The sequence below is a fragment of the Folsomia candida genome, unplaced genomic scaffold, assembly GCF_002217175.1.
Source record: "Folsomia candida strain VU population unplaced genomic scaffold, ASM221717v1 Fcan01_Sc033, whole genome shotgun sequence".
Classification (NCBI taxonomy): Eukaryota; Metazoa; Arthropoda; class Collembola; order Entomobryomorpha; family Isotomidae; genus Folsomia; species Folsomia candida.
Window position 1 is genome coordinate 799,032 of NW_019091225.1, and position 27,988 is coordinate 827,019.

The 27,988-nt window shown below is 38.0% G+C and overlaps 7 protein-coding genes and 1 long non-coding RNA gene across 13 annotated transcripts; 6 read left to right on the forward strand and 2 right to left on the reverse strand.

Moving 5' to 3' along the window:
• Positions 1–369: 369 nt before the first annotated feature.
• Positions 370–2,920, reverse strand: LOC110860498 (myrosinase 1). Its single transcript, XM_022109551.2, has 10 exons — positions 2,570–2,920; positions 2,374–2,507; positions 2,148–2,299; positions 1,945–2,077; positions 1,825–1,876; positions 1,540–1,745; positions 1,332–1,473; positions 879–1,263; positions 792–806; positions 370–721 (listed from the first exon to the last, which is right to left on the reverse strand). The coding sequence occupies exons 1-10, from the start codon at positions 2,724–2,726 to the stop codon at positions 586–588; spliced, it is 1,512 nt and encodes a 503-aa protein (XP_021965243.1). The 5' UTR covers positions 2,727–2,920; the 3' UTR covers positions 370–585.
• A 329-nt stretch (positions 2,921–3,249) lies between these two features.
• Positions 3,250–4,764, forward strand: LOC110860680. Its single transcript, XM_022109772.2, has 3 exons — positions 3,250–3,698; positions 3,763–3,958; positions 4,055–4,764. Exons 1-3 carry the CDS (start codon positions 3,308–3,310, stop codon positions 4,659–4,661), a joined length of 1,194 nt encoding a protein of 397 aa, XP_021965464.1. The 5' UTR covers positions 3,250–3,307; the 3' UTR covers positions 4,662–4,764.
• A 451-nt stretch (positions 4,765–5,215) lies between these two features.
• Positions 5,216–9,158, forward strand: LOC110860581 (fatty-acid amide hydrolase 1). Its single transcript, XM_022109646.2, has 13 exons — positions 5,216–5,644; positions 5,712–5,906; positions 6,552–6,608; positions 6,685–6,908; positions 7,004–7,140; positions 7,215–7,284; positions 7,373–7,413; positions 7,496–7,623; positions 7,712–7,932; positions 8,008–8,159; positions 8,228–8,389; positions 8,461–8,594; positions 8,668–9,158. The coding sequence occupies exons 1-13, from the start codon at positions 5,534–5,536 to the stop codon at positions 8,782–8,784; spliced, it is 1,749 nt and encodes a 582-aa protein (XP_021965338.1). The 5' UTR covers positions 5,216–5,533; the 3' UTR covers positions 8,785–9,158.
• Positions 9,159–9,312: 154 nt separating this feature from the next.
• LOC110860721 (BTB/POZ domain-containing protein 6) lies at positions 9,313–12,673 on the forward strand. 2 transcript variants are annotated; one of them, XM_022109821.2, is made up of 11 exons: positions 9,313–9,507; positions 9,618–10,257; positions 10,322–10,466; positions 10,579–10,664; positions 10,733–10,950; positions 11,021–11,143; positions 11,218–11,320; positions 11,390–11,493; positions 11,569–11,709; positions 11,798–12,107; positions 12,207–12,673. In XM_022109821.2, exons 1-11 carry the CDS (start codon positions 9,458–9,460, stop codon positions 12,390–12,392), a joined length of 2,106 nt encoding a protein of 701 aa, XP_021965513.1. In that variant the 5' UTR covers positions 9,313–9,457; the 3' UTR covers positions 12,393–12,673. The 2 variants fall into 2 exon arrangements, with proteins under 2 accessions (XP_021965513.1, XP_021965514.1); XM_022109822.2 differs by having other exon boundaries at positions 11,798–12,101.
• LOC110860720 lies at positions 12,656–20,664 on the reverse strand. Of its 5 annotated transcripts, XM_035860444.1 has the most exons (10): positions 20,530–20,664; positions 19,159–19,398; positions 18,303–18,767; positions 16,357–16,832; positions 15,379–15,741; positions 15,144–15,295; positions 14,413–15,048; positions 14,172–14,339; positions 13,969–14,064; positions 12,656–13,898 (listed from the first exon to the last, which is right to left on the reverse strand). In XM_035860444.1, the coding sequence occupies exons 2-10, from the start codon at positions 19,248–19,250 to the stop codon at positions 13,701–13,703; spliced, it is 2,646 nt and encodes an 881-aa protein (XP_035716337.1). In that variant the 5' UTR covers positions 19,251–19,398; positions 20,530–20,664; the 3' UTR covers positions 12,656–13,700. The 5 variants fall into 5 exon arrangements, with proteins under 5 accessions (XP_035716337.1, XP_021965508.1, XP_035716336.1 ...); XM_022109816.2 differs by having other exon boundaries at positions 15,379–16,832; XM_035860443.1 differs by lacking the exon at positions 20,530–20,664 and having other exon boundaries at positions 15,379–16,832; positions 19,159–19,564.
• LOC118439277 lies at positions 20,664–22,083 on the forward strand. Its single transcript, XR_004837326.1, has 2 exons — positions 20,664–21,088; positions 21,151–22,083. It is a non-coding gene; the product is annotated as an uncharacterized LOC118439277 (long non-coding RNA).
• A 590-nt stretch (positions 22,084–22,673) lies between these two features.
• Positions 22,674–24,370, forward strand: LOC110860606 (G-protein coupled receptor daf-37). Its single transcript, XM_022109671.2, has 3 exons — positions 22,674–23,277; positions 23,338–23,693; positions 23,759–24,370. Exons 1-3 carry the CDS (start codon positions 23,004–23,006, stop codon positions 24,098–24,100), a joined length of 972 nt encoding a protein of 323 aa, XP_021965363.1. The 5' UTR covers positions 22,674–23,003; the 3' UTR covers positions 24,101–24,370.
• Positions 24,371–24,746: 376 nt separating this feature from the next.
• On the forward strand, positions 24,747–27,973 carry LOC110860559 (BTB/POZ domain-containing protein 1). The gene is made up of 10 exons (XM_022109622.2): positions 24,747–25,085; positions 25,159–25,367; positions 25,447–25,574; positions 25,650–25,867; positions 25,930–26,052; positions 26,126–26,227; positions 26,294–26,395; positions 26,467–26,616; positions 26,698–26,917; positions 26,990–27,973. The coding sequence occupies exons 1-10, from the start codon at positions 24,994–24,996 to the stop codon at positions 27,317–27,319; spliced, it is 1,674 nt and encodes a 557-aa protein (XP_021965314.1). The 5' UTR covers positions 24,747–24,993; the 3' UTR covers positions 27,320–27,973.
• The last annotated feature ends 15 nt before the right edge of the window (positions 27,974–27,988 follow it).

The window sequence follows — 27,988 nt, forward strand, 5'->3', positions numbered from 1 at the left end:
ATACTATTCTCAGGAATATTGAGTATTGAGGAGGAAAAATATTCCAATATTTTACTAAGGCTCAACTCTCAATGTAACGTAACTCAACGTAACGTAAGTAACTCAATATTTTAACCGGTCGTTGATATCAGAACCAGACTCTACATTTTTGGAAATTTTCACCTTTAAACTGGTCGGGATTTTTCATGCGTATGAATCAACCGACAGGTCGTTCCGACTTTTGCAGACAATTTTCAAAAGTGCATGAAAATATGACCCTTACAGCACGAGCAGCAGAGTGCCATGCACGCCGCACACAGGGCACATTCAATTAGGTCATCCAGGTCCGGACACATTTTGATAAGATTTAACTTTCACTTCCGGTAAAAATGGAGAAACTTTGACGCCTATAACAGCAATTTATTCAACAAGAAACGAGACGAGACACTTTTCCAGCTTGTTTAATAAACATTCAAATATGGTAAATACATATATTACAAAATGTACGTGATTGGTAAATGATAAAAATTTAATTGTTCATTTACGGACCCACAATCTAACTAAATATTATATATCACAGTCTCGACACGTCGTACTTAATCAAAATTAAAATTCGTCCTTTTTGTCCACTTTCGCAAATCCATTATTTGTAAAGAGTTCCTTGAGAAATGCGGCAGATTTTTTTGGTGTTCTCGTTCTGTCAGGGTCACTGAAATTTACCCAATGCACGCCGAACCGTTCTCTGCATCGTAAAATAAAATAATTAAGCAATATTTTCATAACCTGAGTATTTACTTATTTATAAAACTCACGTGTATCCGCTCGCCCTGCAAATATTTTGTAATATTTAAAATCACGGCAATATTTTCATATTTACTAAATTTAGTAAAAATACGCACCATTCAAAATTATCCAGCAAGCTCCAGCCCAAATATCCGGTAACATTGCAGCCATCAATCGTCACTGCTTTGAGCATGTTGTTCGTATACTGTTTGAAATAGTTGACCCTGTCGTCGTCGTTCCAATCAGCGTCGGCCGTATCGCTGAAGCCATTTTCCGTCACGAGCACCTCAATGTTTCCATACGTGTTTTTGATCCAATTGAGGATGTGGCGAAATCCGGAGGGAACGACGCGCAGCCAGGAAGACGCCGACTTAGGCCAGGCGTCGTCTTGATAAGTGCTAAGGTCTTGATCTGTGTACCAGGATGGGGGGCCACGCGTTGGCTTGGCGGACACCATTTGGGTCGTGTAGTGATTAAGGCCGAGAAAATCGACTACGCCGCCTGGTAATAAATTAAAATTAAATTAGTCATGAATTAAATTACTTATTTGGAAATTGTGGAGTGTGTACCAGACAGAAAAGTTGACCATTCTTCATCAAATGTTGGAAGCCTGGATGAACTTCTTCCCTCATTTTGACTCTTTTCGTCCACATATTTTCTCACAATGTCGGGATATTTTCCAAAAACTAAAGGGCTGGCGAATAATCCGTGCTGAAAAAGATATAGTTTCGAATTTGTTAAATCTATTGATTCATGGCATCTTTTTTTAATGCATACTTTAAACTGAAGAGCCCTCTCGACAGCGTCAACGTCTTTAGGGTCATTCTCATCTGCAGCTATGTACCAACCCGAGTCAATAACGATGCCAAGTTTTCCTCCAAATTTAGGCCGAAATTTTTCATCAAACATTCGATAAGTTTGAGCGTGCGCCTTGAGTATTGTGTGGGCACATTTGTATGGCGTTTCTGATATTTCTTTAATCCCTGCAAATTCGACGACACGATGCAAAATTAAGGACTATGTGTTCCACCCATTTCTTAACAATTCAACTTGCATAAATACCTGGGGCAAATACTCCTTCGCCATAACCAATCAGGCAAACAACCCACGCCTCCTTTGCAACGTAAAAATTCAATTTATGGCAAACTCCATCCAAACAAATTTCAAATTTCGTTTAATTACATTAAACGTCGTCCACGTCTTGACACGGTCCCCAAATTTTGAGAATGCCAATTCAGCATACTGAACGAAATAGGGGATCATTTCCTCACTTGGCCATCCCCCCGTTAAGTCTTGTAAATGTTGTGGCAGGTCCCTGGTGGATCGAGAAAGTTCACATAAGTATGTATCAAATTCGTGTAAATTCCCGAATCAGATTATTTTACCAATGATACAACGTTACGACGGGTTCAATCCCATTTTTTATGAGGAGATTTATCAGTTTGTCGTAATACTCGATTCCCTTGGCGTTTATATTGTCAACAGTACCGTTTGGGAGGATGCGAGCCCAGGAGAGGGAAAACCGGTATGTAGTTGCCTGAATTAAAAAAACAGCTTAATTTTCACTGTAGGCCATCGCCATTCGAACATAATTTTGTGTCACCACCACACCCCCATGTTCTTCAACAACTGGACATCCTCCTCACTCTTGTGGTACGACAAGCAAGCTATATCTCCATTGCTCTCGTCAAGAATCGGACTGGGCGTTTGATGGGTAAAAGTGTCCCAAATTGAGACCCCTTTCCCTATAATTACATTACAAAGGTGATACATACATAATTCGTCATGAACTTTATGCATGTCTTACCATCCTCCTGGTAAGCACCTTCCGTCTGATAACTTGCCACGGACAAACCCCACTTAAATCCTGGGGGGAATTTTCCGTATAAAAATTCATCCTCGTCACATTTCACTAAACCGATTAGTCCGAAAAGTAGGAAAAACAGTCTTGCCTGGCTTCGCATCTTGATAAATAAATCTGGCTTTAAACAGTAACCTTTTTGTCTGAGAAATTCGCCGACTTGACGAGATCACGCGAAAAATTAATAACGCATATATTTACAGCATTTTTACAAGTCCAAACATAATACTGTGATGGAATATTTTGTGAGATATGACTTTCAAGCGACTTACATACTAAACTCATGACTGACTGCGAATAGCCAACGCTGTCAAGGATAAACAATTTCGGCAGATGTTTTTTTTGTGAAGATTCTCAAGGCTTCAGTTTTTGTTAGGCATATTCTACATGCACTGGACAGAATCATGGACAGGATAACGTAATACATAAATCATGAAAATCTCACTGTGTGTGTGTGTATTTTACTTTGTTCATACTCATAACTACTCATACATATGTGTGTCCTGTGCTTTATTCCCTCATGATTTAGCTTGCAGAGCTCTTAAAATCGCTTTTTGTGCAATGCATGTATCTATTTTTACTGTAATATGTATAGTACAATCTCATCTTTAAAAACTCGGGCAACGTGGTTTCGATGAAGTTGAACGACTTTCGAGCCTGCCTCGTTTGAATAAACATTCCAAAATGCTCGAAATTTTAAAAGCCTCCAAAATATTTCCGAATCAAAGACTCCCCTCACATTTTCTCGAAATTGAGGGGAAAGTTAGCGTTGTCTGCATTCCGGGGAAGGGACGAGGTCTTTTTGCTAAACAAGTTTTTAACCCAGGCGACCTTATCATTGGGCATCGCGCATTGGAGATAATTTTTCCAGATTCGGCAGCAACTGTGCCGTCGTCCATATTGCTCAGCAGGGTGAAAAGGTTCCGCTGTTTGAAAGAGTCGTTGGCGAAATTAGCTTCGACTGATGAGGAAGTTAGGAGAAAACTGTATTTTTTACATGCAGGACCTAAACTCGGTTTTGTGGGGGGAGATGAACGTGAAGTTAAGAAATCGATAAGTTTGGCGAGGATTGAAGGTTGGGTTATCAAGAATTTTTTTTACTTAAGAAAGTTTTTACTACAAAATCTATCCATTTTTAGGGGTCATCCTGGTCAATGGGTTTCAAGGTCCGAGCACACGCGTGGGTGAGACGGGTGGACCATTCGGATTGTGGTATTTGCCCTCCTTTATAAATCACGACTGCTCAAGAGCAAACGCAAATTGGAACATTGTCAACGATTTCATATTTATAATCGCTGCTAAACAAATTTGTGTGGGAGACGAGATTTTGATAAGGTCGGTTATTCGTAATTTGTGTATTTGATTGATTATTTATGTGCATATGTTCCATTATCTAAACTAAACAACTAATTAAGAGGCAATTTGTTTCAGCTATATTGATCCTGATCAGCCATACGCTGTCCGGAATGAGCTCCTCCTAAAACACGACTTTATCTGCACATGCAAATTGTGCAATTTAGAGAGAGACGAAGGTGAATCCATTAGAAGACAAAGGGACACAATTCTAGCCAAATTTAAAAATCATGTCGATTCCATCAGTTCAAATTTTCTACCCGATGTCCAATTACTGTCATCAATTTTAGAGGAATTAAAGTTTCTGAGGCGTGACCTTCCCTTAGAAGAAAACCCCTTCGTCCTCCAACCCATGATGCAATTGGGCCTCGCCCTCTTTGAGAGGAACAAGTACAACGAAGCAATTCCACTATTTGAAGATGCCATCAAACTCTGTCGTCGACTGATTCAGTTTTCCTCCGTGGCGACCACCCTCTCGATCGCAGTGTTAAAATGTTATCTAAATTTGACACCAGAAAATACAAGCACAAACTACGAGGTAACAATTAAAAATTGGATTTATGCCATGAGAGACTGCATCATCATCCAGTACGGATCTCGACAAGGGGACGACGACGAGTGGCGTGGCATCCTGGAACTTCGAATGCCTGGCCTTCTCTCACAAATTGAGCCGTATCTTAAATAAATTGTAATTTGATACATACCGGAAAACTGTATGTTTTGAGATATTTACATAAAATAAAAAAAGAGTACACATTTTTACAGATATGTACCGATAAAGAAATCAATGTCAAAATCAAGACATGTTTACATTTCGTCTACACCATTTACGTCATTTTTATGTTTATTAGCAAGAGCTACAAAGTCCAGTTCGTGTCGAAATCCTTCGAAAGCATTGGACAAGATAAAGTTTGCTCGATATGAAATATTAATAACGGAACAGAACACGACTGACTTTGACTTTGTTGCTCGTTTCATTCATTTTGTGATGACAAAGAAAACCAGGACTGACATGAACAAGACTGTTAAATTATGCATCGCCTTCTCCGAATTGAAAGACACTCGATCTGCATCACAGATTTTCCACCACTACATTTTCTTCCCACTCTCTGGAGCATTTCTGCAAACAAATTTGTGCATGTATGGCATTAAAAATTAAAATTCCGAACTTTAGAATCTCTTCTCGACTGCATGACAAAAAGTTTTAGTTTTGTTATCAAATTATTCTTGTCAGGAAATCTCTCCTCGTTTCTTCCTAGGGCACAATACACATGCATAATTGAACAAGTCTGGACGCTAAAGGTTGTGCCCAGTTTTATGCGAATGTCAGCCAATCTGGGTGGTAATAAGTCGTAAAACGGAACGAGGAGAGGAGGAAGGTTTGGGGAAAGCATTTTCAGTCTGATTCCAGCTTTCTCTCGGAGAACAAGTGGTACAAGTATAGCTCTCGGATCTAAAAAAAGTGATCAATAAATTCACAGACTCGTTACAAAAATTACGAAATTAATTTCATCAGTGCCAATTACAATTTTTCAAAATTACTAAAAAATTTTCAAAATGATCATATTTACGGAGGAATTTAAAATCTACGTCCTTCCCTGGATCTCGCTCTCTGTCACGTTGTACATCGCTTATTACGTGTACACCAACATCCTGTGTGCTATTCATGTAAGTAATTTATGCATAAATCGAGTCACGAATTTTATCGTATACTCGTCAAATGTTCCATCCGCAGGACAAAATCAAGGTGAGACGAATCATTCACAAAAAGCAGAAAGAAAGGGAACATGCCTTTCAAAAATTGGAAAATCGGTACAAATTGGACGCAAAAAGTGAGAAAATTCTCCAACTTCCGCTCGACCAATTGCTAACGGAACTGAGAAAAAGAAAGTTGACAGCAATAGAAGTTCTCGACGCGTTTATGGCCAAGGTAAGCAGGCTCGAAGGTCAATATTTCTGTAGTGCCCGGAATAAGTAGATAACACAATTGGTCTTAAATATCATTCACTTTTGGTCAATATTCCGTGTTTGTTTGTATTATTGCATTGCCACATAGAACCAATTGGTTTGTTGGGTTGTGCTGCATTACAGGATTTGCAAACAACACGGGTGAAACACTAATAGAAAATTTTTGTATCCCTAAGTTGCGTATCTTGTTTCTACGTATGTTTGCCCAGAAAAAGTATTGATTTTCTCCAGCCAGGCCGAGGAGTTGTGTAGAGTTAGCAAAGCGTCACCTTATTATTATCATGGGCTATTTCTAGTCGTGATCCTGGCCTTGAATTCCAAGTCCATGGTAGAAAGAAAGCTCCCCCTTTCCAGCAGATCCTTCATGGTAAAAAGCGTTCGTCGGTGGTGGTGGTGGGGGAAATGGTGCGTGGAATGAATGAATGAGTAGAATGGGGAAGTAAGTTGTAAAATTGGGAAAACTCGAGGGATCCATTATTTAAAGCTAAATGAATAATTAGTGAAGAATGGGGAAAATGTGGGATGATGAGTGATGAATTGATGACATTTACTCACAAAAAAAGATTGGCATTTGTGCACAAATGTTATTATTCTCTTATTAAATTAGGCTTTAAAGGAGACGAGGGAGTACAACAGCATCACCGAGTTTGTCCCCCAAGCACATGTAAGAACCGCATTATCGAATATTATGTCGGATAAGTGAAAATAGTCGAGAATAGTCGAATAGAATAATATTCTAGATATGGGCAGCTCAACTTGACGACTTGAAAGAAGTGCGCGGCCCTCTGCATGGATTGCCAATTTCGGTGAAGGATAACTGCAATATCGAGGGAATGGATTCGACGCTGGGATTTGCTAAATATTTGTACAAGCCTGAAATTGAAAATGCCAATCTCATCGCAAGTCTTAAAGATTTGGGTGCCATTGTTTTTTGCAAGACGAACGTACCCCAAAGTTTATTTTGGTATGTTCCATTTTGCATATTTTTGAGGCGTCATGTGATGCAGTAAGCAACTAATAAATATTTTATGCGTGGTATGGTTGTTTATTTCTCTAAAGTTGGGGATGTGGGAATCCAATCTTCGGAGAGACAAGGAATCCATTCAATCGCCTCCTTAGTCCTGGAGGGTCGTCGGGTGGTGAAGCAAGTTTAATTGCCAGCGGTGGATCTGCTCTCGGAATTGGGACGGATATTGGTTAGTGGGTGGACGTGAAGACTAAAATAAGAAAAAAGTATAGTAACTTAAGAAGATAAGTGGTTATCTTGTAGGCGGTTCTTGTCGAATTCCTGCCCACATGTGTGGCGTCTCGGGGTTTAAACCTACAAAAATGCGGTTAAGGTATTAATGAAGATGAAAATGACACTATATAATACAATTTTTTGAGATTTTAGTTCTGACTAACTCACTTTCTCCTAATTATTTCTAGTCCGGTCGGATTCAAGTCTACCGTGTCCGGAGTGGTTGGACGTAATAAGAATTAACAAAAAATTATGACAATATTCGTAATTAAATCCTCTTATCTTAATTAATCAAATGTAATTAAATCTAGTTAATGGAGGGCCAGGAATAATTTCAAAAAGTGCAGGCTTGATCGCCGCAGTTTTCAAAGAGCTCACAATGCCTGGAGTACAAAATAAGTACGACAGGTTAACGGTGCCGATCACGTGGGATGAAAAAGTGCGTCATCGTAATACGACCTTTAATTTACAAAACTTTGTGATTAATGACTGAAATGCAAAATTTGCACATTTCAATACTTTTGTAGACTTTCACTTCCGCAAAACCACTTCGGATCGGCTACTACACTTCCCTCAAGTTCTTTCCTGCAGTCGGCGACACGGAGAAAGTCGTGCTGGATGCAAAATCTGCTCTCGAAGCTGAAGGCCACATCCTCGTCCCTTTCGAAATGGGGGATGGATTCGACGTTGCGGAACTGGTTTCGGATTTCGCTTATGCCGACGATGGTTACAACTCGCTCAAGATTTGGTAAATAAATAGTCACACCAAGTTAAATAATTTAATGTGGGGAATTTGAGATTTCGAGCGTTATAAAATTGACAGGAAGGATGAGCCGATCGCCCAGTCAGCCATATTTCACTATGTCATGTGTCGAATTCCGAGATGCGTTCGTCGCTTTCTTGCGTACATAATGAGTTGCAAATGTCTTCCTACTTTCTACTTCTATTCCACTCGAGTTGCTGCTTTCTTTCGAGGTAGAAAGCAAACGGAAACTTATAAATTTTCTTTATGACATCTGGATTACGCACAACTTTATTTGCAGGGGGTGCAACCAAGTCTAGAGAATTGTGGAGCAGTATGGAAAAACGGAGACAAATTTTGGAAGACGTTTTGGCGCAGTGGCACCGACTAAATCTTGATCTCGTTCTGTGTCCTACTTTTGCTTTTGCATCCGTTCCAATCAAGGCTGCCGGAAAGTTGAAGCGTGAGCAGAAAAAAATTATGCCAACAAGTTATTTTTTCCTAATTGGTAATAAAATTGTAATGATTTTGAAGCCGCCTGTATTTACACTATGATTTGGAATTTGCTCGATTTTCCTGTCGGAACAGTAAGTTTTGGCACCGAGTCTGGAACAAAGGTGGATTCGTATGACAATGAGGACGACTTTTTGTTAAAAACTGCTCAAAAAGTAATTAAAAGTGCTAATATATTATTATTTATCTTTTAAACTAGTAATAATTAATTATGTGCTTGTTTGTTAGGCACTTAAGAGCTCGGCTGGGATGCCCATCGGGGTCCAAGTAGTTGGACTTCCATTCCAGGAAGAAGTGGTTCTCCGTGCCATGAAAGAACTCGAATATTTGCGGTCTATCAAATGAATTCATACAGCGAACAAATTTATGCAACTCTAATTTTTCAAATTGTTCAACTATGCACCATGCACAATAGTTTGAGTTCAAATAATAAATCTGCCTATTTTGACATGCTTCCTATCGTACATACTTAATAAATGTCTAAATGTAATTATGTATGTATATAAGTAGTTGTGAAATGAGGCACTATTTCCATAATAATGCTTTTACCCTTGGCCAATTCAAATGTGAGGGAGAGAAATGTCTTTGCAGCTTATCGTACTTGTTCTTGTCCCAAATTATATATATGTAGTACAGTACAGTGATGTGATCTCTTAATATTGTGCAAGCTGTAGGTGTTATTGACGAAATAAAGCATACTCTGTTAGTGCACTAAATTATTTCATGAAATTTGAAAACATTTTGAAATATGAAACTATCCTAAATTTCCGGTGAAAGCATAAAATGCTCCTCGTGAGACTCTTTTCTCTTGAGACGCATTTCTCAGAAATGACATCGAGTAAGAGTGGGCCGGGAGGAATGCATTTTCATCTTATTTTTATCTCATCGTCTTCTCGTTCTGTGGTCTTCTCTCAGCAATCTCCATTCTCCAATTTGAAATCAGTCTTTTGTGCAATTTGTTAATTATTATGGTGTAGTTAATCTTAAAAATACCCACTGTAAGATATCGAACTGGTGTATGATGGATGGAACGCCAAACGGGACACCAAATCCGATAAAGCGACGGAGGCAAGTTGTATATTCAATAAATATAATTGTTATTTGTTATTATAAGTTGCGACTCATTAAAACTGGAGAAAATTTAATTAATGATCCAAAATGTACATTCAATATTTTAGATTGTCGCGACGATCGTCCAGAAGGGAACCTGGAACCAGTGACGAAGATCCACCTACCGCTGCATTAAGTTGTTACAATAATTTAGTTTCTGTACCGACTCCCCTATCGCCAAGAGTAGTGACCTTGGGAAACCTCGATTCTAGGATGGAACGAGTTATTGGTGAAGTCCAAGTTGACGCCGTTCCCATTTCAGGCCCACCTTTGCAACAACCATCATCGTCCTCATCTGTGCAAGAAAGAAGGGTGCAAACATTCCCAATTGCAGGGCCGTCTTCATCATCGTCGCAAAGGAGCGTCCAGTGGATTGTTGAGGAGGAACAACGTGCACCGGAAATTGAAATTCCTGTTCCTGTTGTTGGAGCATTAGCAGTTCCTGGTCTAAATGCGTTGGAACTGTTGAACGCTCCTATTGTTGAAGCGTTAGAACGTCCCGTTGTTGAAATGTTAGCAGGTCCTGTTGATGTGCCTGTTCCCCTGCATCAAGAACTTCTACTTGTCGAGGTTCCAATGGATATGAGTAGTGCGAGAGAACGGCGTCAACTCCCGCAGGATTTACGCCAGCCACAACCATTGGTGTTATTCCCACAGCAAAAAAATCTACAGTTAACTAATGGGAGACCTGATGAACAAGGATGGCAGGTTGGTTGGTGATATTTAACTATATTAAATAGTACGTACGCTAATTGATTTTCTAATAACTTAGGAATCACGACGCTTGTTGAATGATCGGGCCGAATATCTGCTAAATAATAAAAGGATGAGTGACATCCGGTTCGTTGTTGGTGAAGGAAAAGTTGACATGTATGGTCATAAGACGATTCTCGCAATGGGATCTCCAGTGTTTGAAGGTAAGAAATCTGTTATGTAGATTAAATCAAAATGTCTCGTAATTTGAGCCACGAAAAGGAGTATTAAATAGTCATAATTTAAGGAAATAATTATTTAAATATTTTGTTTTAGCACAATTTTTTGGAATGTTCAAATCGACCGATGAAGTTATCGAGTTGCCGGATTTTGAACCGGATATTTTTCTACTGTTTTTGAAGGTACGAATCGTGCATAATTTTGTACACATTTATTAACTTTATTGTTATATTTGCCATGCAACTTTTAGTACCTCTATACCGACACACTTGATGAACCAATAGACGATCAGAAAATTTTGAATTTGCTCCGACCTGCAAAGAAGTACATTGTCCCACATTTGATTGAAAAATGCAGTGATATTCTTATGAGCGAACTCAAACCTGAAAACATATTCCAAGTGCACAACTACGCCGATTTTTTCGATCTGCCAAAATTAGGAGGTGCATGCTTGCGATTTATTGATAGGTAAGTAATTTGTATTTGCCAGTTTCATGCATCAATTGTGTTCATAAATTGGTTAATTCATGCCTGACAGAGAGTGTGAAGCCATAGTTCAAACGGAGGAGTTTACTTTGTTAAGTGCCGAGATCCTCACTTCATTTTTGATTCGGGATGGATTAAATATGACGGAACTTGAAATATTCAAAGCAGTGTTGAGGTTAGTAGTAGTTGTGAGTTAAAAACTTATGAAAATTATTAAGATATTATTTACTGACTTTATTGTTAATTTAGATGGGCGGAATTAGAGTGTGAGAGAAATAATATTGAACCAACAGATAGCAACCTTCGGGGAGCAATTGGTGAAAACCTATTTCTCGTCCGTTTTCCAACGATGGTAATGTTAAATAATTTAATATAAACTGCGAATACTTGCAATTCATTCATTCATGAATTTATTTTGTAGACGCCTGAAGAATTTGCAACCGAAGTAGCACCAAGGAATATCCTTACTGCAGAGGAATCTAGATCAATTTTCATTTTTATGTGCGCTGGTTATCACAATAAAATGTAAGAGCTTGGAAAAATGATTATTACACACTTTGACAGTAGGTTTATACTTACTGATTTCATTATTATCCTCAGGAATCCAGCTTTTATTCCACGGTTCCCCATCAAGAAGCGTGGCTTTTACCCGCAGCAGTACTTGGTCAGTCGATTCAGTGGAGAACCCGTTGCCCACAGTTTGAATTATAGGAGTGGAGAGATCTACACTTATCGATTCAAGTAACATTTTTAACATTAAATCTTGACTCATTTTCCTGATGGTCAAATATTGTTAATGTACTAAATAAGACTTTCTCTTTTCTTGCAGCATAAAATCAGATCGACAAATCTTTCTGAAAGGGGTCAACATTTTCAGCATAAAGTGTGGCGTGAATGCGCAATATGGAGATCAGCGACGATTCAACGGGGCTGTGTATCTATACGAATGTGATGCGGCTGTCGGTGACCGGGACCTTGCCACCGGAGAGAAAGCACGGAAGCAGTTTACTCGGGATGGATCACTCGAGTCAGAGTTTGAAACAACTTCTGGAAGCCGATTCTTTCCCGTCTTGTTTGACAACGAGGTCCGCATCCCACCCAATCAGATGATCACTGTTTGTGCTGTTGTTTCTGTAAGAGTACGGTTCCTACACTTTTTAATTTAGTTTTATTACCATTTTGAACTGAGAGTATTGACTGATTATCAATTAACAATTCTTGTACTATTTGCGGATCAGGTTGCCAGCTCGAATTATCAGCAACAACCGCTGAACACATTTATGGGGACTGATGAGCAAACGGAAGTGAGCGTTCGGTGTGCGGAAAATCTCGAAGTCAATTTTACATTCAGCAATTGTAACGGTGAAACCAGCGTCGGAAAATACACGCAAAGTCAAATTCCTGAAATCATTTTCTCCCTGTGAGGATCCAGTCGTCTTCAATATTTTTTTCTTTTCCAGTCGATACAATCAATGAGTCTTGCTACATACATACCTTTTAATCAAGAAATATCGAGGAATATATGTAAGTGGAACGATACGAATCTATTTAGGAATAACCATAAAAATGTATTTTTTGTATTTGTTGTATCATTTTGTTATTAATTATACTTACGAACATGGGGACGTATGTAACTGAAGGTGAATATGTCGTTTTAATCAATGTTACGAAAAATGCAGAATATATGTATGATTAAATTATCAAATGGTTGATATTTTTTATTAAAATTAGATCATGATGGGTTGTACATTATCGTATCAACTCGTTATCAAGTTGTTTAATAACAATGTAAGAGTAAATGGCAATGTTATTATTATTATGGTATGAAAATACTTGGTTACTTCTTCTTTGGGTCTCCAAATTAAACGTGATTCATATCAATTAATTTTCAAGTATTGTCTGTATGTGGTAAATATTAAGTAGACGAAGACGAGAAGGACTAGTTCAACAATTCCGACCCCACTCTGACAATTAAACCCCAGAGGATATTGCAATACCAGTAATTACATAAATAGTTTAGCTTTTGAACACAATCGTAGGCTGCATTTGAGGGTTTTCATAGTTTTTCATGGTTTCGACCAAATCTGCAATCTTGTCCTTCCTTTCAAATAAATATCCGTAAATACAAAAATTTGAGATCCGTTTTACATTAATTATTTTAAAAACAGAGGTAACTTATTTAACAACGATTTCGAGGTGTCGAAAAATTGGTAATGGTAACATTTTAGATTCAAATTAAGTTACCAATAAAATACCTTCCAATTTAAACAAATAATAATCATCATTGCTCTGTATAACTCTTTAGCGGTACCTGAAAAATATTATTACGTATTATGACACTCGTATTAACTGATTAACAGGTTTTCATTTGGCAACGGTGTAGTAACTGAAGTATTATCTATTCCGTATCTATATTTAATGTGACAATTATTAAATGGCGCCAGTCTTAAAAATAAGTAGACAAAGTTATTATGAAAGGAAATCTGCAGTCAATCTATAATCTATAAATTACTGAATAAAAAGTAGTAAGTTTGAATTGAAAAAGACTGCCATATTTAGAACTAAACCATCATTGAAATTCGTGGAATAAGGAAACGTTAGTTAATACTTGTCTATAACTGCAATATCATGACTAGGCCGAAACTTATTTCATAGCTTTTCTTCTTTGATGTGTTTTTGTACTCTGTTTTGTAACACGGACCTATTTAGATTAATTAGGAGTATAGAGAAAGTTATTCAACATCTTCATCATGAAGGGTGTCTGATTCTTCAGGAAGCGATGAAGTAACGACGGTTGATGTGAAAGGAGTGGACAACCAATCAGCCAAATGTCCGTGAACACGGAACCGATATAAACATGTATGATGCATATTTCCGTGGTTGGACATAATCTTGAGCTCGACGATTGGATAAGGCGTGGAAGTCATATTCTGTTGATATGTACCAGACCATCAGATATTACATAAATCAAGTTAAATAATACAGCGAGTTAGGACTTACCAACACATCGAAATACTGCAATGTTTGACCATTGTCCTCATATCTGTAGATGCCATAATCATGAGCTTTCTCCCAATCATTTACGTCATTTAGTCCCTGTAAATTAATAATAATCATAATAATGAATAGCAATGTTTATGAATGATACAATTACTTAAATTACTACTGTTCATGTAGTAGTTGGCATAATATGAAAATCTCACCAAAACTTGGAATTTGTTGGGTGCCGAGTCAATATTTCCGTACGGCGAGACCAATTTGGAGATATGCTCTACCGTAAATCCAGTAATCACAGCGGGGCCCACCAGTTTAATCACAACGTCACCAACAGATCCCTCAAACGCCCAACAATCTCCAGGCACCACTCCGGGCTATAAATTTAAAAACAACGTATAAAACCTCGGATGTTAGTTAATTTTAAGAACAAAACAAAACTACAAATACCTGGATAATGGTTCGTGGGTTGTTCGGAGGAGACCAAATTTTGAATCCCCAGAAAGAAACCACACTATTCCTAAGTTTTGAGCTTTTTGTGCACCGAGTATTTAAAATGGAGCCTCCACCCGATTCTAAGGCAAGGTCAGGTCGACCAGTTTTATCAGCATCGTACTTTTGAATGGCTCTATCAATTAATGCCTGGACATTTGTGTCATCAAAATTCACAACGGGATCTGGGCGTGATGGTGGGACCTCGGGTTCCGGACAGTTTTTAGTACAACTAATCTTAACTTGCTTTTCAATCTCATCCTCAAATGAAGCAGTAGTTGGGATTGAGTTCCGCATCAGGTCCAGCTCTTTCCGGTTGTTCTCGTAATCTTGGCGAATTCCAATGATTTCTTGGTTGTAAAGTTTATCCTTTTCCGAAATCTGTCCATCGCTCAGCCTTAGTTGAGCTTCCAGGTCTTCGATTCTTTTCAACAGCCTTTCATAGTCCTCCTTAGAAAAAAATGGAGGAGGTATGGGTGGAGCAGCTTGCTGCTGCTGCTGTTGAGTTACTATTGGGGTTACAATAGGAAATGCTGCAGGTTCTCCGATAATGACATTTTTCTGAGAACCACGACCCACGAACAGTGATGATGACTATGATATGAAAAAATAAATAAATAAAATAACTCGGAAAAATAACAACAAACAAAATCAAAATTTATTTAGTATTTACTCCAAGAAACACTTACAAAATTCTGCAATGACGCAACAAACACCGATCCTAATTGCACTAATAAGGCAAATAAACTTGAAACACCTTCCAAGAAGGCTAATCCGTATTGTTTCGAAGCATCCAAAGTCTTAGAAGCGATTAAAGCTGCGACCGGCCACAAAAGGTAAGCTGATAACAAATAAACAAAAACAGAATCAGATTATTGAGCATAGTGTCCATTTACTTGTAATTAATTATCTATCGTATTGTACCCAAATATAGCAATCCCATGAGAAGAAGGAGTAGGGCAATCAGCTTGGCTAGGACTCTGCAAATTCTCCCACTGGTAAACCATCCATCGGAAAACACGACGTCAACTTGTCCTTGTTCATCTTCACTCTCATCGTCCGACACGAGACCATTGTTCTGATGAGATGAAGTCATCCTTTGACTGGTCGTCTTTGGGCTCCAAAACACTAGAAGATTTTTTCTCCATCCAGCGATTGTTCCAAGATTTGCCATCCCTACAACCGTGTTCCTGTCTCGTCCTACGAATCCACTCTGATTGCTGTAGTTTGAGAATTGGTTACCAAATAACCTCGCTCTCGTACTTTGCAATAACTCGCGAACACGACCTGTAGTTGTAGGAGTAAACGATTCATGTCCATTGCAATTAAGATGAAACTTTCCTCCTCCTTCTCCTCCACCAATTAATTCAACACCACCACCGTTCAAGTTCACAGTCTTTTTATTTTTAACCCATTCCTCTGTTTCGGATCCTCCCTCGTCGTCCGACATCAAGAATTCCTCACTTTCCGACACAACATTATTCTTTCGAAACCAGGATGAACTCGAATTAGTTACCAAACTGTTTGCAGAACTACTAGTCAGTGACCACCAGGAAAATAACTTTGCAAACCAACTTTTAGTTTTATCAAAATAACCACTCTCCGAACTCTGAAACCTTGACCTACTGTCACCCCTTTGCTCTCTCATGTCCTTGTCTAACACCCACTTTTCAGAAACAAGGCACTGAACGAGAAACCAGTAAATAGGAAGTCCCACAAACCGCATTATTTTACTCCAAACATAAACCGGCACTGACGCCACAAGATAAACCAGAGTTGTCACGAAATTCCAAATTTTACTAATCCCTGAAGAACAATATACAGCAATCGTACTCTTCCTCCAGCCACCGCTTTCCGTCATCATCATCATCTTACTTCTATCCTCCAAATTATGTTTGTCACCTGTCATCCGCGAAGTTGTGGGGTAGATTCCATTTCCGTTTCCTGTCGGGGTCATAAACATTAAGCCATCACCCTCACCCTCTTCGATAATAGGGATTTGGCGTCTTCGCCGCTGGGCGCGGCTATCTCCGCCAACCGCCGTGGTGGAAGTGGAACTGCTGTCATGACTGTGGATACTCGAAGGGGGGCGACTCCCTGACCGGGTCACTCGATAAGTCGTATCAAGTTGATGTACCTCTTGAGTCGTGTCAGCACCACCATCACTCATTTCGAAGGTGTCAGATTGTCTACTATTCGTAACAGACTGCATCGTTGTTCGGCGCCGTCCAGCACTGGTTTCCTCAAGTCGTGTAAATTTCGACAAGTTCTGATTAACGATTCGACCTCCTCCACGACCCCGGGAGGGATGCATTTTAACTTTGTCACTGACACTTTTAATTATCACGTCTTCTTCGTCAGAGTCTTCTTCGTCCTCACTGGGAACAAGAAACACAAGAGTATTACATTTATTCCACTGTTTATAACTATTATTAAATTTGAATATTTAAATTTGAAAAAAGAAAAAAGTAAATTTGTAAAATTCCAATGAAATGCGACTGAAGAGAAAAAGTGTAAGACGAAGAATAACAAAACAAAGTTTGAACTTGGACTTGTTTCGCAGGGTTTAGTTTCTCATCGCCCGGAGAAAGCATAGCAGGAAAAGCAGTGAAAATACGCAATACACGCTATTAACCGTTATAACGGTAACGCGTTACCGTTCGTTGATGAACTTACCTTATCGATGTCGCTTTTCAAGTTTTTGGTTACAATTCAAAAATATTTAGGAATCCCTGACTTTGAATTAAACTCAACCTTGATCATTTACACACTTACGAAACGCTTTTAATGCAAGTACGATGAGAAATTTTTTGGCAACCGAGTTGCTTTTTTTCTTAAAAAAATCAGCGCAACGCAACTTATCTTCCTCCACTCTCGCTCTCTCTGGTATAAATCAGCCAATTTTTTGTCCGTTGCGTATATAAACGATTTTACTTAACTCTTGCTGCTGCTTCCTATATTTGCATTACTTTATATGCAGTCTAAATATAGAGTTCAAGCAAACTTCTCGCTGTCTGTCTACAAACGGACGGATTATTAAACGTGATCTTTCACTGTTATGCAAAATGTGGTGGTGATGTTGTTCGTTAAAAGGTTTGGGCTGCTATGCACTGATAAAAAATTTGGGAGGATAGATAAAGAGAACAAATTCCATAAATCTTATGGCAAGGTATTTATTAGGGTTTGATGATTTTGCGGTTGCATTAGCAGTTAAATAAGATAGCGGATTAATTTACTCGAACAACAAACTCCTACTATTGACTATTATCCTACTTTGGAACAGTTTGTTTGTTAGAAAATAACATGACAGGTACAATTACACTGCAAACATTACTTCAATTTGGACCATGTTCCCGTCCCCTCTGGGCTAATTTTTCTAGTGAATCTGAAGAGAAGTAGTTATGTAAGACAAAATTACGTATGTAAAACTCACCTCGAGAATATTTTGTTATGCTAGGTTTACACGAAATGAAGTTTTGTGTCTAATAAATTCAAAAGCATGAATCCTCCAAACTATCCTGATCTCCGTACTTACGTGTGATATAATAGGATGATGTGGCGACCTTTTCGTTCGATTGTGTGTTCATGCTAATCCTCTTGATATGCTAATTAGTTAGTTTAGTGAGATTATTATCATGGGCTGGAACTAAAAGTAAGTGGGTGGGTGGGTGAGCACTAACTCAAACATTAAACCAACCCACATTTAATAATATTTAACAACATGAAAGGAACGCTAAAATTAGAAATTGTATGCTGTGTGTATAATGTCACGTGCTAAAGCCACCAAAGCAAATAAAGTTGAGAAATTTTTTCAACGGAAATTAGGCATAATTAGTCAGAAATCTCACCTTATATCTTCATACTCATGTAACGCTTTGTTATGAATGTCTGTCAAAGGAGTGCTTGTGGCAAAGCCAAACCTCACATTTCTCGGGTGTCCATTCGGCTTTGATTTCGATTTTTCACTATTGACAAGAATACTTCGTAATTGTACCTCACTTTGAGACTGTTGGGAAAACACAGAACCGTTGTCACTGTTAAAACTATTTGTTACTGAATTGTAGTCACTGTCCCCTCCTCCCCCACCGCTGGTCAGGTGAAGCACACTTTCTTCTTTCGATAACAAACTACTAGACGAATAAGCTGACGACACAACAGCACGCGACGAACTAAACGAAGAACTGTACCGGTTAATGGATGATGTTTCAGTATCGTGGTCAAAATCGGATGACACGTCGAAAGAATTGTTTGGTGATAAATCGGAAGAATTCAGGGAGGTGTTGCTCGATCTCTTTTGTGAACCTCGACGCGATCTGGAATTACGAGCATAAAAATATAAGGATGTATGTGAATTCAAGTTATGATGAAGTAAAATGTGTGTCTGTGTGCTTATGGGAATTCTTGGATTAAAACTGGTAAAACTTTAATCCCCTGGCACCCACCGGATCTGAGAAACCACAAGAAAGAAACACGGTATTCTGCTCAGCCTGACATCGAAATAATGGGGGGTTTTATTTATAGAACGTGCTGTTTGCCACGAGAAGGATATCCGTCCCTCGAAGAGAAAAGCGAGTCATTAGTTAATAGATGCTATTTTAGCTTAGGATGAGCTTATCGTTCGTTATTTCATTGACAAAACATATGCGACACACACACGGATAAATGATAAATAGATATTCATGAAAAAAAGTGAACAAATCAAACCTGGGCAAATTGGGTGCATTGCGGCAGTTGCACGATCCATGACTTCGACACTGCGACCGCAACGGGTAGTTGGAATTATTAAGTTGCGACATTATTTTACTATTTTTATGTATTCACTCGAGGAGAAAGTTTATTGGGTGAATCAATCAATCCTGAATATTCACTAGTTCGTTAGTAGAGTTTAGTAGTTCTCTGGACACACGGACAGCGGAGTTTTTGTAAACAGGCAGGATATATTTCCTAGAAAATGGGGAAAACATAAGGAAAGATTAAACACGAGAGATTTGTAATGTAATGTGCATCACAGTCCAAATAAACCCGGTCAACCTATTATCACTTCAAGGTTATATTACGTATACTCCTATACACATCATTCATACCTATGCACACTGCCACCACTGCATGGAAATTTTGCCATGCTACGAGATCATGACATATATACATTGGCGAAACTGTACATATGTATGCTTACCTTTACGTATTATAAGTCTATGGTGGTCACAGAGATATGAAGACTATATGAGACATTGGGATGATGAGATGGCCAATAATAAAATCATGTGCCCATTACTTTCGCCATATAAAAAGAATTATTACCCGAGTTGGCTATGCTATTTTGCTTTGCTTGGTAAAAGTGAAAATTTTGCATGGATGGAGATATGTAGAACACCCACGCGTAAAATATTTGCAGTCTCACCAACCATCAACCACGACTAAATAGATACGTGCAAAAAAGCAGCCTGCAAAATATTACTGGACACGGAAACCGTGAAAGTAGGTATCCGTTACCATATTATTCTGCCAATCATGGTGATGACTGTTGGAAGTAGAAAGTATGCACTGAAACTGTTTTATGTTTGCGTGTCTATCTCACTCTAAAAAGTGGGATGGTGTTAACACAGTCAATATAAGCTCGTGAACATTGATGTAATTCTACATCATTATTATTTAACTGGTTTCGATGCATGTAGTGACATGACACGAATGATATGTGTTATTATTGTGGAGGGTCCGTCGATTATCACTGTTATGTAAGTACACAAAGAGGGGAACACTGATGGAGTAGCAGATGCAAAACAAAAGTTAAGTAATTGTTAAAATGTCTTTTCCAGCCGGGACTAAATTGGTATTAGGGCAGAATGAATAATGGAGGGTGCAGTATATCTACAAATCGTCTACATAAATAATCCCCCCTCCATTCCATCATTAGTGGTTCTAAATATTACTACGAATTCTTCACATATATTTCTACTTGTATAGTAAAAATGTCACGCTTTAGAAAGAAATATTTTCTCCACTAGAGAAAAATTGACCGATATATTTTGGATTGGACAATAGATCAAAAGTGACAAGCCAGCCACAATAACTTACATACTCGTGTCGCACACTTTCTCTTCCTTTCTTTTCCTCACAATTTCCATTCCCTTTAACACACGTTAACTCGAAAAATATTTCATTATTTCTGTAAATTACGATTCCATACTGTTCAATAACACTGCTCTGAGAGACTGGTTGGCTACATTATTATACAAGATCACATCATCAAATCTACGCCGTCATCACATACGTATTATAGCATCACATATCTAGAGACGTACCACATTCACATTTATACTCGTTTTTTAACGCTAACTAAATGCCGCAGCGTTGTGTGTTCTTGTGGTGGTCTGGTCTGGCGTGATGTAATCATTATATGCATTATTATAGTCAAACTTATTATGTACACACTGCCTTATACACCAACCAAATACCTTAGACTTTGTTGGAGTGGTGTGGGTTGGTGAGATCTACGACGAGAGCTGTGCGATTTTTTGCTCCTTTTTCCATTACAGAGTCACTCTCACTATTTCGACTCGGCGTTGGTCGACTTCGACTTGGAGGGAGCGTCTATATACTTTTACATAGTTGACTTGATGGTGAAGTAGATCAGGTAAAGCAATAATACCTACCTTAATTTACTTAGTTCCCTACTTTTTCTTCATCCCCCACCAGCAATAAAACAATGGATGTTTGTGAAGAATTGGATTCCGTGGAGGAGAAACATTCCCCTGCGATGAACACAATTTTATGTACATACCCACTTTTGCATGATTTGCAATTTATTGTGCTAAAATCGTGACGCCATTGATTTTGTCATGTAGGTAATTCAATCCTCCCAAATTTGTCATTGGAATAGCTCTTATACTGTCATGATTGAATACAATCGATTAAAATTATGCATACATTGATGGCTGATGGTCTCATCTTCATCTTTGTTTGTCTTGATCTTGGAAGTGAGCTCCTGTTTTGTTTGGATTGTTGTTATCATGTCTTCATTAACAGGGTAATTATCATATCTGTTAAAAAACAAATAACGTAAGCAAATGGAAGAAAAGAAGAATTAGAGGTGATTAAGTCACTCAATCGGACTAGGGATGCATTCATACCTATTTATGTACATACATACGTATGTACATAGATCTGTATGCAATACAAATGTACACCATTCTTTAATTTCTTTAATTCAACATGTAATTTATGCGTGTTTTTATTTTACTTCGTCATTACGAGTTCGTGTAAAATTCAGAATCATAATAAAACTCTGGCTTGTGATTTTCATGCAAACATTTTCATACTCTAATACTGAATCAGATGCTCATGCATTTATGGAACAATTCAAGTAGTACCTGTATCAATCCATGTAAATCTTATTACTTGGTACGTATTTATAATATGCATGCAGTTACATAGTTTTGCAGTCAGATAATCACGATGCTGTCAAACGAACCTCGTTAATCATAACTCCCTGTAATTATTTGTTATTAATTATTAACATTTGTGATGACGTAAAAATTCCTATAACTTGTTGAAAACAATACAAAATATTATTTACTATAGCTGAAATTGTTACAAACCTCCGGTACCAATGATTGAAATGAAATAAAAGTTTTACAAAAACCTGAAACAAGAACCATGTCGTGAACCTGACAAATGTATACTTTGCATTTTTTAAATTCACAAAGGATGACGAATTATCAACATTTTAAATGAATAAATCGCAATTAACATAACAAGCAAAGGTGTGTGGGTACATTAACAGCAATTAGTATGCAAACAGTGAGAGGGAATTTTTTCTACACGACACTTTGGCACATGCCAAATAATTAAACAACAAACGAAATAAAATGCAATTTACACTTTTGCGTATTCGAGAGAAAAAACGGATTGTCTTATCTGCCTGCGCCACATGTGGTAACAAATCAATGGGCTCCAGGAGTCTAGTCTCGTTTTAATCAGTCAAAATTTTAACAACTTGCGTACTTCCACCTATCATGTTTTGATTGAACCTCCCCCATCGATAAGGTCTTATCGTTCACAAATACGCAGAAATAAATCACATTTGCATTCCTACATGTCAAGTTCATGGGTGATGTTGCACTCTGAACGGAAACTAAATTAAATGAAATACCATTTTGCGTATCAGTCATCCTGTTATGTTAATTTAATGATAAGATGCTTCAAAACATCAACATAGCGGCACTCATGAAAGTCAGAGTATTTAGTTGATAAATGACTTTTGTTTAAGTGAAACTTGAACATTTTCGCGTGAAAAATTTCCAATATTTGTTAAAATCGTTATCTTATCAAAGCACAAATTATCCAAAAATAGAGAAACTTCGATCCATAAATCTTTGCAAAATATTGCAGCATGTCATTTACTCAGGCATCATTTAATTTGATAAGAACCCTATTTAATGGAACCTCACGACGTTATTCTGTAAAAACTAAGTCGAATCTAACTCGGTTTAATTAAGCTAAAAAAATAAAGTAGTTCTTTCCAACTTTGAAACCCATTTTGCTGCAAAATGCGGATGCCAGGCTTTAGTTTTTGGGTGACTGGAGTTGTGGGGACGGGATTAGGGGGGCTTGGCGTGGTTACGGACTGTCTCAGCATCCTCATCCTTCTGCGGATCAAGTCCCTCTTCGCCTTCATCCTCGTCGGCCTGAGCACTTTCGACCTCTTTTTCATCTCCACGTCCTTTCTCGCCTACTCCCTCCCCGCCCTCGTGGAACAAGACGGAAAAAGTAACCAAATCTCGTCAAAGTTCCTAATGTGGATGGAAATTTTGAACGACTACGGTATGAAGTAAGATCAACTCAATTAAAATTCAGAAATTTAAACCAATTATTAAATATTAGCTCTCGTTGGATCAATCTACTGCACGATTGCTCTCGCCTTTGAGCGAGTGCTGGCCCTTTACGACCCTTTCAAGGTGAAGTCGAAGTGGTCGTCCCCTCTGAAACCGGCCATTATCACGCTGATTACCGTAAATCTGATCTCTTTGACGGTCCAACTGCTCAAATTTATCGACTACACGCCCATCCCGGATGAAACGGTGGAGGAGTGTGGTATCGATTCTGTCGAATATTCGGAGGGCTACACGGGCGTCAATTTCCAATACGTGGAGTACTACGTCCAGTGGCCGTTCTTCATTTTAATCATCGCATTGCCATTTGGTTTGCTGACGGTGCTGAATTTACTGGTTTGGTCCAAGGTGAGCTGTTACTCTAAAGAATTGATCGTGATGATGAATAATATTTTTCAAAAATTTCTCAACAGATGAAAGAAATTCGGAAAAATCGTCAAATTTTGACCAATACGGGGTCTTCATCTACAGCTATGTCCGGATCGCTGGTAAAAAGTACGCCAAAAATTGGGAACTCCGGAACCGTGGTGGCAATAATTATTGTGTTCCTCTTTTGTCAATTGGGATGCATTATGTTCATCGTGTGTAGGCATTTTTTCGTTTGCGTGTTTCTGGAGTGGGGCAATGTTCTCTTCAGTTTGGAAATGTTCCTCTTGAATATTAACTCATCGACGAATTTCGTTATTTATTACTTATCTGCAGCAAACTTTAGAACTGAGTTTAAAAAATTATTTCCGTTTTTAACTAGAAAATGATAAAAAGAAAGTGAAGAAAAATATTTCTAACTTTCTCCACAAATCTAAATTGGTAGATATTTACGCCAATCCTGCATTTATTAAATAAATCTAAGGCATATATTTATGAGGTTTATGGTGTTATTTGCACTGTTGTATTAATATAATTTGTCGCAAACTTTCAATGAAAGTTTGCAACAAATAATATTGTATGCAAAATTGCGATATGGAGTTGCTTACAATTTGTAATGAATTGATCTCTCTTGATATTAGAATAAAGGATTAACAAACAAACATACAAACTTACATAAGCTTATCTTGTTTATAAACAATTTTGCTATTTATTACTTATCTACAGCAAATTTTGGAACCGAATTAAATAATTATTTCCATTTTGAACTAGAAAATAATAAAGAGAAAGTAGAAAAAAGAATGCTAACTTTCTCCGGAAATCTAATTTGGTAGATATTGACGCCAATTCTGTATTTATTACATAAATATTAGGCACATGTAATAATTTATTATTATTCGCATATCACTTTTGCATCTATAAATAAAACTTTGCGACAAATATTGCATGCAAAATTGCGATATGGAGTTGCTTACGTAAGCTTTAATGATTTGTTTACCAACAAAAAATGAGGGTGGACATTCCACAGCGGGTTCTTTAATGCTCTCCAAAAGTACAATACAGAACAGTTGGACAATAAATATATGGGATTAGTTGGCCTTGTTATGTCATTCTGTTCTCTATTACGTTACGTAATAACATTGTTCCAGTGAAAGTCAGACAATTATAGAAAGTTTGACTTTCTTAATATCGAAAATTACAACTTTCTCTTCTGTCTTGTCTTTGATTGAATATTACTTTTTTGAACTTTCACTCGTAGATATAATATAAATCGAATTTTGGAATGGACTCCCACTGCCTGGATGCAAATCATGGCAATGGGGGTGGTGGACCTGGAGATTCGAATCAGGACGGTGGTTTTGGTAAAAGGAGAAGGTCAGCTTTTTTAAATGTCAGATTTTGAATTGGCATTTTGCATATATGCTATAAATAAGTGTTTTCACTGCAGATTGGATGTAAAGCTGGAGTCAGGGGGCGCAGGGACGAGTGGGGGTGGTGGTTCCACAGTAACAATTGCCAAGAAACCAGCACCACCCTCGTACCAGAGTTGGCAGGAATCGAAGGGGAGTATCAAGGAAAGGACGTCTTGCCTCGTGAACAGCGATCGCTTGAGCGACATCACCTTCCACGTTGGACCTATGGACACACCCATCTTCGGTAACTTTTACCCAAAAATTAATCCATTGATAAGTCGGGCTCTCTAGTTTATTGGTTCTCCTTCTCTATAAATTTTCAGGCCACAAAACCATACTCTCGGCAGGGTCGCCCTATTTCGAGAAACTATTTTTTGGGCCGATGGCCATGAAGGAAAACATTCACAGAATCCCTGACATTGAACCCGACGTGTTTCTTGGTTTCCTGAAGGTACGACTTGGGCGATTAGTTATAACGTGTAATCTGTAATCGTGATGCGGTATTAAATGCATTTTCATGTTATAGTATCTCTACACGGATGAATTTGACGAATCGATGGATGCCATTGACGCAATGTTGCTATTGAAGCCTGCAAAAATCTATATCGTTCCACACCTTGCAAACAAATGTGCAGAATTGCTGGTTGATAAGATGAGTCCGGAAAATTTGTTTTTGATTTATAATCGATCAATTGTCTTCGATGAACCAAAATTGGCAGACACGTGCCTTCGTTACCTGGACAGGTAACGATAATACTACATCATATCAGGACAAGGAATGTATATAATGCTAAGGTATTTTTTAGACAAATCGACAAGGTTTTAACGACTGAAGAGTTTCTGGACATTGATCGGGATACTTTGTGCACACTGTTGCAACGCGAGAACCTCAGAATTAATGAATGTGTATTATTTAAAGGAGTATTAAAGTAGGCAGTAGTATCAATTTAGTACAATTATGCAATTGATCGATTTAATGTCAAACTTTTAAAATTATTTAAGATGGGCGGAAGCAGAATGCAAACGGAGAGAGATTGAAGTATCGCCAACCAGTCAACGAGAGGTTCTTGGCAAGGCTATCCATTTAGTCCGGTTTCCAGCCATGTATGAAGATTAAAATATTTTCCAGCTGAACACGGAGATGCGATTATTTAACTATTTTATTTCTAGGTCAAGAGAAGAATTTTCCATTGAAGTTGTTCCCACATATGTGTTAACCAAAGACGAAATAATTAGTGTTTTTATGAACTTGTGTATCGGAAGTGATCAAAAGTATGGAAACATTTTTCAAAATTATTAATTATGCGCATATTACTGTAATGAATTATCACGCATTATTCTAGACAACATCGACCTGATACTCCATTCCACATCGAGAGGCGTATTTATCGGCCTAAACTGCAATATCTTACTCGATTTGCGGACGTGCTAAGCAAAGTAATTCACTTCACTTCGTTTTGTACGGGTGACAGCGTCTACAACTCGTCCGTCAAGTGAGACCAAATTTTTATTGAATTTTACGAATACACATGCACTTAACGACTTAACTAGTGTTACTTAATATTTTCTTACAGATTTCGGACAGACCAGAGAGTTTTTATCAATGGAGTTGGAATATATGCAATATCTAGCTCAATATCTGGCCTAAAATTCAGTGCCACTGTGAGCCTATTCAAATCAAGGAGTGTTCCCAACCCAATAAATTCGATAGATAATCCGAATGGAAGCTCAAGCGTGACATTCGCTTTTGGACAGCTTCTCGGCTCTAGAACGATGGAAGGAACTAGTCGAAATGTATGCAAATTTACCACCCAAAAAAATCATTGATTCCCACAAATTAACTAATTACATATTTCCCACACACAGTATGATTTCCGCATGCCGTTCCAAATTCAATTTGACCGACCACTAGAAGTCCGACCGGATGAAGAATATTCTTTGAACGCCGTGTTAAAAGTGCTTCGCGAGTCTGCGCTCTGTAGTCCTGGCACATTTACATTTGGCGCTCCTACCACCGCGCATGGAAGTTTCGGAGGGTACGGAAATCAAATCGATGCATATTACGGGACAAAATCCCTCGCAAACGTGTACGTCGCCTGTACTGACGGAATAAAGGTCAACTTTACTTTCCCCAATGTCGTTTCCGGCGAGTCATTCGCAAGTGGACAAATTCCACAAATAATATTCAGCGTTTGAGAACGACATAAACCTAGTGTACCAAATTATTTATTAAATATGGGTCACCATAATTGAGTCGGTTACTAGTATTATGCAATAGCCAAGTAATAATGTTATTAGGTATTAGTATTTATTATTTAGAAAACCAACCTTTTCGCAGTACTCGCAGCATCATTAAATAATTAGGTATCATCGTCTAAATAATCGTGCAAACTTCCGCATTCGTCAATTCATCACAACCATTTTCCATTTCCTACATATTGTATAATTTTTATCAGGTATGAATGTAGAATAGAAGATAAATACTTAAGTACGTATACGTGCATGCCGTGTAGCTGGTTTCAGCTGCATTGTAGTCGCCAGTCCTAGATATCATTAATAAAAATGATAATCAAAATAAATAACATGACCGCATTATCAATTCCAAACTTATGAAACCTACTTATTTAGCTACTTACTTGTTTTGGTTGTAAAACAAGTAAAATCTTTTAGGTATCCAAATTCAATGTCAAAGTCACATTTGTTGAATGTTTTATTTTTCCTCGTGCGTAGTTTGTACATAATGCATGCATGTGTCGGAATTGATTGAATGACTTGACTGGTCGGCTATCTAATGACATAATTTTTTTAACTGGCCGATGATGAGATGATGACACACACACAAAGACGTAATAACAATAATAATTG